At 37.6% G+C, this 12,654-nt stretch overlaps 1 protein-coding gene across 1 annotated transcript in view; it reads right to left on the bottom strand.

Moving 5' to 3' along the window:
* ERMP1 (endoplasmic reticulum metallopeptidase 1) overlaps nt 1–12,362 on the bottom strand; it is a 39,503-nt gene extending 27,141 nt beyond the window's left edge. Inside the window, exons 1-4 of the mRNA XM_063295071.1 lie at nt 11,975–12,362; nt 8,117–8,418; nt 6,734–6,861; nt 5,643–5,748 (exon numbers count right to left, since the gene is read on the bottom strand). Of these exons, the coding sequence (XP_063151141.1) occupies nt 5,643–5,748; nt 6,734–6,861; nt 8,117–8,418; nt 11,975–12,285 (847 nt within the window). The 5' untranslated portion in view covers nt 12,286–12,362. The remainder of the gene's footprint in view (nt 1–5,642; nt 5,749–6,733; nt 6,862–8,116; nt 8,419–11,974) is intronic.
* Between the last annotated feature and the right edge of the window lie 292 nt (nt 12,363–12,654).

Below are 12,654 nucleotides of genomic sequence, written 5' to 3'. Positions count from 1 at the left end.
TTGCCTCTGACCTCACCACCTCAGACCTCACTGCCATGTTTCCGACCTCGCCTCAGAACTCACTGCCTCAGACCTCACCGCCTCAAACCTCACTGCCACGCCTCTAACCTTGCCTCCGACCTCACCGCCACGTTTCCGACCTCGCCTCAGAACTCACTGCCTCAAACCTCACCGCCGCACCTCTAACCTTGCCTCCGACCTCACCGCCTCATACCTCATCGCCGCTCCACTGACCTCCAAACCTGCCTCTGACCTCACAGCCTCATACCTCACCATCGCGCCTCCGACCTCCGACACGGCCCCAAACTCACCACCTCAGACCTCACCACTACACTGCAACTCCCCCAACTCTCTGCCTCGCTATCACACTCCCGACGTCCATTTTCACCTTAGATTCCACCCTGTGCCTCCACTCTTCTGGACCATCTACCTCACCACCGCCTCTCCGAACTCCAGTGCTGCCTCAGACCTCAATGCCGTGCCTCAAGTATACGAACCTCCTGCCTCATTACCATACCTTCAGCCTCTGAAGTGTCTAGCCTGTAACCAACTCCAGCCTTTGGATCTCTTGTCTTCTTGCCTCGCTCTCAAAACCGGGAATCTCTTGCCTCACCAAGTGCCTACAGTCTTTGTCAATGACCAGTATTTTTCCCCCACAGTAGTAATAAACAACTCAACCACTCTGGTGGCTATCTTAGTGGCCACTCAAGCTTTGTATACTTGTTTACTTTAAAAAAGATTTAATTATATATTCTGTGTCAGTCAGTTTAAACAGGACAGATGGAAGAAATAGAAAAAGCCTTTAGTATTAATTTGGGGTATGCAACTATAAATAACAAGCTGAGAGATGTTCTGGTTCAGTTTGTCGGGAGAAAAACAAGAGAATTAGTCTTACAAAAGTCATTTTGATTCCAAACTTAACTCTGACAAAGTGGATATAATTGTATTGAAAGAAATCCCTGTGATAATTTTAAGAAAAAGAATATACTTTTTTAACTGATGTTCTGAAGAAGAATCGAATTCCTTTCCATTGGGAAAAATTGGAAGGGGTAAGTTTTACTTACCACCAACAAAGGTTTAGACTAACTTTGATCCCTAAAGCTATGGATTTTCTTGCTAGACATGGAACCAAGTTGGAGTAGGATGCAACTGAAAAGGCTGCATCTGGAATAAACAAGTGGATTCCACAATACAAGATGAAGAGATGGGTGCTACATCAAAAGATGTTGGTGGGTTGTTTGCATAAAAATGGCCTTGAATTGTCTTACATGGAATATAAATGGGGCAAATGCCTCTCAAAAAAGAAGAAAAAAATTTCATTATTTGAAAAAATTGAAACATGATGTAATATGTCTACAAGAAACTCATATAAGGAAAAAATGATATAAAATATTTGATAAATAAAAATTTGGGACAAGAATTTATTTCAGCAGATTTGAAGAAAATTAATGGCCTTGTATTATATGTTAAACCACAGTTGAAACCATGTTTATTATTAGCTGATGGGCATGGTAGATATGTAGCAGTTGAAGTGAAACTTTATGGATTCAAATCTATTATTGTGGGAGTATATGTACCAACTAAAGACAACAGTAAATTTTTTAGGCAATTTTTGAATTAATTGTCATCTTTTTCATATCAAATTTGGTGTTTAATGGGGGACTGGAATGGAGTTATTTCTCCATTGATTGACAGGACATCTGAGAGACAAATTAAAATTAAACAAGGGAAATTACCTAAATCCTTTTTTTGATTTGATGGACATCTGGCATTGGTGGACTTTTGGAGTATAAAAATGGATTGGCAAAAGACTACTTTCTATTCTGAGAGACATAAATCCTTTTCAAGAATTGATATGATATGAATTTCAAGGGATTTGATGAATGAAGTCTCTAAAGTGGATATTTTACCAAAGGCTTTCTGATCATAATCCTGTAAGTATGACAATAAAGAAAACGTTCAAGACATTTAGATGGAGACTGAACGAATTAATTTGACAAAAAGAAAAGACTGTGGAGGATTTTAAGAGGAAATTAAATTGACTTTTTTGATATTAACTTGGATAATAAAAACTGTTTGGGACACTAGTAAAGCAGTTATGAGGGTCATTTTATCTATCATACCCATAATATTAAGAAGAAATCTCAACAAAAGTCACAAACTTTTGGATCAGATTAAGTTGAAAGAAACTGAGCTGCAGAAAAAAAAGACAGATAATAATATTTTGTACCAACTTAAGTTACTGCATCAGCAATTGACAATGTTGACTGTGAAAGAAATAGAAACAAAGCTGAAATATGCTAAACAGAGACACTCTGAATTTGCAAACAAACCAGGAAGATGGTTAGCATATAAACTGAGGAAAGAAAGAGAGAAGAAAATGATATTAAAGATTCAAGAAGGAAATGTTGAATTACTGGACAAAGAGAAGATTCAGAAAGCATAGTTTCTTTTCTTTTTTATTGTAAACCGCCCAGAGTCCCTTTTGGGAGATGGGCGGTGATAAATTTGATTAATAAATAAATAGTTTCTTTTCTAATTTGTATAAAAAACAAGAAGTCTCTGTGGAGAAGATAGATGAATACTTGAACAAACAAAATTTACCAAAACTTTCACAGTAACAGAAAGCAACATTGAATAATCCTATAACAACTTTTGAAATAGTGGAAGCTATAAAAAGAACTAAACTGGGAAAAGTGCCAGGCCCTGATAGGTTGCATGCATTATATTACAGATGTTTTGAGCATTAGATTCTTCAACCTTTTAAAAGACTGATGAACTCTATTTTGTTAGGCTCAGCAATGCCAGACTCATGGAAAGAAGCTAATATTGCACTTCTACCAAAGACCCTTCTTTAATTAAGAATTACAGACCAATCTCATGACAATAAAATATTTGCTTCAGTACTGACTGAAAGAATAAGAAAATCTTACAGGATGATCAATGTGGGTTCTTACCCAAAAGACAGCTAAAAGATAATGTAAGAATTCTCTTGGCTATTATAGAATATTTACAATATCATAATGAGTGTCAAGTGGCTCTTATTTTCCTAGACGCAGAGAAAGCCTTTGATAATTTCAACTGGATTTTTATGTTGGAGACTATGGACTTTGGAGAGTATTTTATTCAGGGAAATAAGTCAATCTATACACCTCAAAAGGCAAGCATCACTGTGAACGATGAGTTAACTGACCCATGTCATATACCAAAAGGAACACGATGTCATGACCCCGTTGCAAGGCACACAAGAGCCTCACAATGTGGATCATGACCATCAGGAAAGAGAGGAAGGATATAATCAAATCAATGCTCAACTAATCACCCAAGCACCCACACCCATGAACTGATCTACAGCTTAATAGAAGGACATCACAAGGTAATTCAGATAAGCATCGATGACACAGAAGGACTCATGCCTTGTGCCCCGGAGGACGCACCTGCACCAATAGGACAAAGACGGCAGCTGGGAAAACGCCCAAACAACCATCACAAATCCCATCAACATCTAAATCTCCCGTCCGGTCAGGGGAATGGGGACAATGGAGGGTGGAGGAGCACGGGGTCCGGCAAGGGGGTATAAACAGGACACCATGCCCCCACGCCTCCATTCCCGTTTTTCGTTCTGTCTAGTATTCCGTTCCAATAAACCGGAAATCCTTAATCCCTATTAAGTGAGTCCGTGACTTATTCGGAGCGAGGCTGACCCTGACACACGACAAGGATGTCCTTTGTCGCCTTTGCTCTTTATTTTGGTGTTGGAAGTTTTTAATAGAGATATTAGACAAGACGAACAAATAAAAGGCTTAAAGATTAAAAAAAGAGGTCTTTAAATTGAGGGCTTTTGCTGACAATTTAGTTTTGATATGACAGGACCCCTCGGATACTACAGAACATTTGATGAAGAAATTGAAAGAATTTGGGTCATTGGCAGCACTTAAAATAAACAAACAAAAAACAAAGATGCTGATTGAAAATATGACCTTGTGTGATCAAGAATTGTTGAAGGGTAAGACTGGCTCCAAGATTGAAAAAAAGGTTAGATATTTGGGGGTGATTCTATCAACCAGGAATAGTATGTTGTTTCAGAATAATTATGTTAAAATTGTGAAAAAAGGTTTGTTAAGATGGGAAAAACTGTAACTGTCTCTTATGGGGAGAATATCTGTGATTAAGATGAATGCTTTGCCTAGGATTTTGTTTCTCTTTCAGACTACACTGATTCTGACAACAGATTTACCATTTACACAACGGCAGAAGGATATCTCCAAGTTCATTTGGCAAGGCAAGAAACCAAAAATTAAATATAAGTCGTTACAAGATGCCAAAGAACAAGGAGATTTGGGTTTACTTAACTTAAAATTATATTTTGATACTTGGTGTTTGCGTTGGATGAAGGAATGGATAATTTTGAAGAATAGGAAGTTATTGCAACTGTAAGGACATGAACTGAGTTTTGGGTGGCATGCCTATTTGTGGTATGATTAAGTTAAAGTTAATAAAGATTTTAAAAATCATTTTAGGAGTGCCATATTGAGGGTTTGGAATAAATACAAAGCACAATTGTCTCCTAATGTACCGCTGTAGTTGTCACCTCAAGAAGCATTTGTTAGAACAGAAAACGTGGGTAAAACATGCTGGTTAAATTATAAAGATTTGTTAAACTTTGGCAAAACTGAAATTCTTTGGCCACATAATGAGAAGACAGGACACCCTGGAGAAGATGCTTTTGCTAGGGAGAGTGGAGGGCAAAAGGAAGAGGGGCCGACCAAGGGCAAGGTGGATGGATGATATTCTAGAGGTGACAGACTCGTCCCTGGGGGAGCTGGGGGTGTTGATGACCGACAGGAAGCTCTGGCGTGGGCTGGTCCATGAAGTCACGAAGAGTCGGAAGCGACTGAACAAATAAACAACAAAACTTTGAAGAGGGTGAACCTAAACTTAAAGCAAGGGAACAGTTAGAGTTGGAAGGCTTTACATGTCATTGGTTTACATATGCACAATTGTCAGAACACTTTAAAGTGGATAATTTGTTAATGAAACAACTCAATCTGAACTGGAACTTTGTATAAATGATGAACATTTTATTACAAAGATGTATAAGATGTTGTTACAAAAGAATTTAGAAGATGAATAAGTTAAAGAATGTATGATTAAATGGGCTAAGAATTTTGGATATAATATGTTGGAGCAATGGGAGAACACGTGGAAGAAAGGTTTGAAATTTACTCTGAACTATAACTTAAAAGAGAATTTTTATAAAATGATGTATCACTGGTATTTAGCTCCCGATAAGCTGTCAAAAATGTATAATGGAATAACGAATGTTTGTTGGAAATGTTCTCTTGGTGAAGGAACTTTTTATCAACATTGGTGCACTTGTGAGAAGGCTAAAAAATTCCGGGATCAAATATGTGTTAATATCCAAAAGATCCTTAAAGTGGACTTACAAAAAAAACCTGAACTGTTTATCTTGGGACTGATGGAGAAACAGCTCGAGAAACAACATGGGACTTTCCTTTTATAGATGGTTACAGCAGCAAGACTTTTATACGCACAAAGATGGAAAGATCCACAAATCCCTACAGTCGAAGAATGGATGATTAAATTGATGGAACTTACATGAATGGTACTAAAAATCTTACCTGTCTGAAACACAAGTTCTTTCCCTCCTACTCCAGCAGCCTCCAGATTAATAAATGCTTTAACTGATTTAGCCCATGGGTGTTGCGTAATGAAGCCATGACTAGCCTTGATAAAAAGATAATAGACAGAAAACTTATAATATATTTGAACTACCTTCTGATTACACAAAGGAAATTCTAGTTCTGGAAAAATGTTCTATTGCTCTCTTTGCTTTCTTTCTTAATTAGTTAAAAGTTTATTACAGTACAGACCAGCATCATAAAACAAATAAACAGATATAAAATGAGTTTATATATATACAACATGAAATGTAGAAAGAGTAAATGATACAAAAATTCACTAATAAATGCTAGAGCCAGTCTGGTCTAGTGGTTAAAGCATCAGGCTAGAAACTGGGAGTGTTTCCAGCCTAATGTTCTAGTCCGGCCTAAGGGATGAAAACCAGCTGGGTGACCTTGGGCAAGTCATTCTCTCTCAGCCCTAGGAAGAAGGCAATGGCAAACCACTTCTGAAAAACCTTGCCAAGAAAACTGCAGGGACTTGTCCAGGCAGATGCTGAGAATGGGACATGACTGAATGGATAAAAAAATGCTAGTCAGCTTTTTCATAGTGCAAGGAGAGAATGTGTATATTTGAAGGATTAAGTAATCTAAATGATTAGTCTCTGCAGGGAATAGAACTACATAAAACTTAGCAGTTTTCGAGCTTTCCAGGTGCTCTGATCTACTTCCAAAGGAACTGTTAAAACAGTTTTCTTAACTCAAACAAGCCAGTACAATTAAAAAAAAAAAGTACTGTCATACTTGGGCTTTGAAGAAAAAAACACTCTTTTCTTAATTGCAATTAAAACACAGTTGTGTGCACACAACCAAAAACAGAGTAAGAACTAAATCCAGTCTCATTGCCATGATGGGAAAGGAAAGAAAAAAAAATATTTCCTACTTTTGTTAAAGTATCTGTCAAAACTTTCAGTTTTACACACCTTCATAGCAATTTCAGTATCAACTTATAATAAAAATAAGCTCTTTGGGTCCCAGTGGAAACGTTTGTTCATATGGAAGTACTAAGGATCTACTGAAAGCTTTCTTACCTGTAAGATACTTTCTTCTGCTCCATTAAACAGGAATATAACAGAATGTTGCAAAGGTTCAGATGATTCTGAAAGTGTGTGCAGTATTTCAAGCATTATAGAACAGCTGACGGCATCATCGCTAGCACCTTAAAATAATAAGATACTTAGCACACTAAGTTCCTGTGGCTGAAACATAATTATGGAACAGTTTAAAAGATCATATTATAGAAACAACTTCCTCTCTCCAACGAAAACTGTTCAGGAAAAAAAGGAAGGTTGTCAAAAATATTCTGAGACAAGGTGGTATGAATGCTCAAAATTTATTGTTAAAATTTTACAGCAAAATTTCATTTCTAGTCATAATACAGATGTGCAAAAGTACGGAATAAGGCTTTATAAATAGCCATGCAGCATTAACCTCTTCCTGTTTAGGAAGACTGCCTTCCAGAAATGGATGAACTATCCCTAGAGTGTTTGGATTGATGAGTTTCAGGAGAAAAACAGAACATTTCAGAAAACAATAAAATGATATGGGAATAGACCTCCAGTTATGCCTAACCAGTTGACACTTTTATATACCCTTCTGTAAATATTAACTTCTCCACAAAATATAAGCCATTTAATATAAAAATGTAAAATAATTGAACTCTTTTTACTGTACATTACAAACAGGAACCGTATTATATAACTCAACACTGCAAAATTTACAGCTATAGACATTTTGATCATTCAGAGAATGATAGTAAAAAGAAGAAAGCATATGACCTGCAAAGACTTGCAGCATTAATTGCAACTGGGCTTTTTATTTTTCACTTGGAATATTCCATAGGAGAAATTGGGACAGTATTCAAACAGGTTTTGAATTGCCAAGTTAAATTCATAAATAGTTGCAAAATCTAATCAAATGAATAGGTTCTATATCTGTATTTAAACAATATAAATTTAACTAATTAAATAATACAAATAATATACTGTTAATTATCTAAGCAGTATGCAATTTTAAATTTATATGTTGAGAATCAGTTCAATATAAAAAGCTGAAACAGAAGAGAAGAACAATTATTTTGTATCTAAATTCAATTAGAATAATTTTGAAATAGTTACTATATTCCAATTACACTTCATTTATACAAGTCCCAAATGGAACAGATATTCCCCAAGCAGTGTGCCGGGACCATCTTTGATGGCTTGAGACACAATGGAATTAAAAAGAATTCAACAATTATTAGATTTGCAAAACATTTTAATTGTAATGAATGTAACGAAGAATTACTTCTGGGTATTATACAAATAAGATTTGAAGTATAACTAGATTTCATCTTTTGAGCAGAAAAGAAACATTAATTTTCTGTGAAACAATAATTATTCCTCCCCTTTGTAAAATGTTTTTGATGTACTTACCTAGAGTATTTGGTACAGAGTCAAAGTGACAATTCAACATCACCGCATGTTCAGCTCCACTTCTGGGTTCCAGTTTGACAGCAACATTAGTAATGTTGTCATAATAACTGGTGAATCCTCCAAGAAAGTCAATACTGAAAGTGCCTGTTGGCCTCTGTATATCTACAGAGATTGTATGGACATGATTGCTTTTAATTTCAATAGCTTTAACTTGTTTCAAGAGGTAGTCAACAGTGAAAATTTCATTTTCTGGACTTCCAACACTTCTTGGACCAATTGCAGTAATGTTTTCTAAATATGCCCTGTGGGTCATATAAAATAAAGCATTAGAAAATAATTTTAAAATCTTTCATATCATAATTCCCAGCAATTACTCCATTAAAGAATTTAGGCCCTATCATGATAGAAACAAAAATCTACCCACTTTCTGCTAACAAGAATATGTAATGTTTACAGTCATCTTGTTGCTATATTTATGTGTATGGTAAGTTTTAAAAGATTCAGTTCAAGGTTCAACAATTTATCTTATGTCCCACCTAAACTATTTTGAAGTCCTATCAGTGGTATACATGCCACTAGTTTAAAATCACTCACTTAAACACAGCAATCTACAATTATGGATGAAATGTAGGTGTTTTTAAGCAGAAACTGAGATATCTGGCTCTTCTGGTAGCAAGAGCTGTAGTCTGCAATCTATCTACTTATAATAGGGCTGTGCATGCTTTGAACATTATTTGGAAGGGCTTCAGACCTCACACGAGCAGAGAATCTTCCTGACACTAATTAAAGCAGCCTCAACTTTTTTCCCTCTGGAGAAGACTCTAATGCTGAGAAAATGGAAGAAAGAGAAGAGGTGGATTGATTCAGTTTCATTGGCAATCGGAGCACCACTGGAAGATCTGAAGGTCCAGGTTAGGGAGAAAATCTATTCATATAGTCAATAAGAGTTGACACCAACTTGATCGCACATAATCAATCAACTTTTTTCAGGATTGCATAGAAACTTGAAAAAAAAATGGCTACTTACATTTGCTGCCAATATTTAACTTATTGCCTTTTCCCTGTATTAGAAGGCTACAAGAAGAGATTCTTTTCATTAGTGGGGCCTGGCCCTGCTCAGCTTATGGCATGACCATTCCAGAGAAATACATCTGGACCTGCATTAAAGTGTTTTCACCCAAGTATTTTTATAGTTTTGTATTCATTCAATTTGATTTTAAGTAACCACTCTATATTAGAATGGTGTTTTGCTGATTATTTGCATTTTTCTGTTTTAAGTTGTTTTAAAACATTTAATGTTTTCATGATAAATTTGTAATATACCTCGAGAACTTCAGTTAATGGGCAGATTTGTACATAATAAATATTTTTAAAAATCATATTAATCTGTTTGTAAAGTCCCAATTATATTAGTAGGACTCATGATGAAATATGGTATGTTAAAGATTCCAGGTCTCAGAATTAAATTATAATGAAATCAATTTGAGTTAATTCCATATAAACATGGTTTAGGATGGACGAGGGATCATTGTTATTTGTACATAGGATGAATATATTGATGAAAGCCAGAAAAAAGAAAGTTCAAAAAGATCAAACCTCGCAGAAAAATAAATGATAGCTCAAATACCTATTTCATTTAAGATATTACGAAAAAGTAGCACATTCCATATTAACTATTTTTATTCACATAACCAAAACAAATGTTTTAATTAATATCAGTACTCACCCCTATTTTTAAAGTCAAGAGTAATCTACAAAATAATAATACTCACAGAAAGCTAGAAAAAATGTTTATTCATACAAATATAGGTTGTTATAAAAATGTTGATGCCATATCTACTTCACTATACAGATCTAAGAATAATGAAAGAGATATAAGAGGATTAAAGAAATGGAATTAGTATAAAAAAGGGATATTCCTCCCCCATTTCATAACTTTCAAAAATATAAAGATGGGCCTGACACAAACATTTTAAGAAGAAAAAGCACAGGACCACTGTACACAGAACATTTGTCTACATTACACCAAATTGCCTACATGGTTCCCATATCAAAAGAAGGTTGCACAATTTATGTCAAAGGTTTAAATAAACCTCAAATTCTCTGTAGAAAAGCAAATGTTAGGTAAGACGATATAAAAGTCTACAAAAAGCTAACATTTACCCATAGTGATTCATTACAGGTGTGGTTATTCCTCCCTTTGTTCAGATTACTGCAGGAAAGAGATTAAACTATGTTCTATTTCACTGGCTGCATGTGCTTTGACTCAACCCAAGTAAAACATGTTCATCTATATGGAGAAGTACTGCCTTTTCTCCAAATGTTTAAAGAGACTCTATTTATTTCTCAAGTTCATCATACTCATCCTGGCTTCTGCAAAATTTCCATACAGAGTGACACAGATTGACCGATCTCACTTCTCTTCAAGTCCTCTGCACATGCAGTGGGCCTGAGGGAGAATCAGTAGGAACTGCTCAAGTGAGAACTGTCTAATATCTGTAAATTGCAGAGAATCCATTAGGACTGAGGCAGTGTGATAAACTGCATGAATAAATAAATCTCACATACACACAGACCTTTCTGCCTCAAGGGAGAAATGGTTGATTTTGAGCTGCAAAATATTATTATGTGCCTTTTATATTTATATACCATCTTCTCCCCAAAAAGATGGTATATATGGCAGCTTACATGGGGATTTCCCTTCATTTTATTCCCACACTAACTCTATGAGATAAACTGGACTGACTGTCCCAAAGTTACCCTGTGAGTTTCTATGGCTGAACCTTGCTTTTCCCATTCCTAGTCCATCACACCACAGCCCAAGAAGCAAATACAATTAATTTTTCAAAGGGGCATAAAGAAAAAATGGCTTTTGGTGCCTTCCTTCTGGAAGCAAAGTAAAAACCAATGGATCCTTAGTATCAGCCCTTACTGATCGGGTAGGCCAGGTCAGAAAACAGACAGAGCAAGGATTCCACAAATACTACTTCTCTGTTGTAGGGTGTAACAACAAAACTTGAAAAGCCTGCCAGTTTCCCTCTGCCCCCTCTTACACTGACTCAAGGCATAATTATTTTGAGTTTCTTTCTCATGCCTCCTCCATTCCCAGGACTGAGTAGTTTCTTATTTTGCCTTAAATGTTCTTGCATCCCTTGCTCAAGGTTATCTACACATTCCTCTACACCCAGCTAGAAATGTCAGAGGCCACTATGTCCTTTATGGACAAGATGGAGAAACTACAACTGTGGTGAGATAAATCAGCAACTCAGGAGAATACCTATTTTTAATTCTGAGTTTACTGAAGGCCTCCATTGGCCCAAACCTACTCCCCTCCAAAGATCAACCAGCGAAGTTTCACATTTAGCAAAAAGGTGATGGGAAAATGAGAACACCCTTGTGAACGTTGTTATTAATTTGGAACCAGCATCACTCTGATTCCTGTCATATTGGAGACAAATGAAAACCAGCCACTTTGCTAAATCCACACAAACACTGAAGGTGGGTGACAATCCAGTCTTTGACAACAACAGAGAATTGCACAAGGTGCCTGCATATCGAAAAAGTCCATTTCTTCATAGTCCATTTCTTATACCAATATAAAGGTAATGAGGAAAGGCTTCATATTGTCTCACGGTTGTGGAGCGTGCCGCTATTTGGCACTGGTGAAGAAACTGCCAAACTGAACGGACTAGATGCAAACATGTTTCACAGGTGGGAAAGATTAAGTAGGAATCAGTGTTTCTTATTCCAAGATAAATTACCTTTACTAAATTGCACCAATGGGCAATTTTAGGGACCCCTACGAAGGCGGCGGGAGGGGGGAAGGTGCTGGACTGCGCGAGCGTCGCTGTCAATTACCTGGCGCACTGGGCGTCGAATTCCGTAGGATCACGCGTCGGCTGTACCAGGCACTGTAAGGACATCTGCACGAGCCCGCGAAGCCCCAGAAAGTACAGTAGCAGCACGAGCGCCGTAAGCATCTCCGGAAGGGGGCTTGCGCCTCCCTCGGCAGGCTTTTTCTTGCTGCCCCGTCCATCTTCCTCCTTTTCCCAGCGTTGCTGCTGCTGCTGACACCGCCGTCGCCCCTGCTCCTGCTGGGGAGTCTGCAGCGGCGGCGCCTGGGTCCGGAGGCGCCTCACGGCACCTACTGCAGCCGAACTCCACTCCATAGTCCTGAGCCTGCCCTTGCCGGAGATCGTGTACGTACCGCCTACGGCAGCGAGAAAGGCCCAAAACTACGTCGCCGCTATGAGCCCTTTTCTCCTTTTCGGGCGGGGGCGGAGAGAGGGAAGATCTTCCGCCGGTCCGCCAATCGCCCGTGACGCGGGCTGGATTCGCTGACGACGCTTTGTTCGTTGTTTATTCGTTTAGTTGCTTTCGACTCTTCGTGACTTCATGGACCAGCCCACGCCACAGCTTCCTGTCGGTCGTCAACACCCCCAGCTCCCCCAGGGACGAGTCCATCCCCTCTAGAATATCATCTATCCATTGGTCGGCCCCTCTTCCTTTTGCCTTCCACTCTCCGTAGCATCGGCAAC

The sequence above is a fragment of the Candoia aspera genome, chromosome 2 (assembly GCF_035149785.1).
Source record: "Candoia aspera isolate rCanAsp1 chromosome 2, rCanAsp1.hap2, whole genome shotgun sequence".
Lineage (NCBI taxonomy): Eukaryota > Metazoa > Chordata > Lepidosauria > Squamata > Boidae > Candoia > Candoia aspera.
The sequence above is the reverse complement of the archived record's forward strand: the minus strand, read 5'-3'. Positions and strand labels throughout refer to the sequence as shown.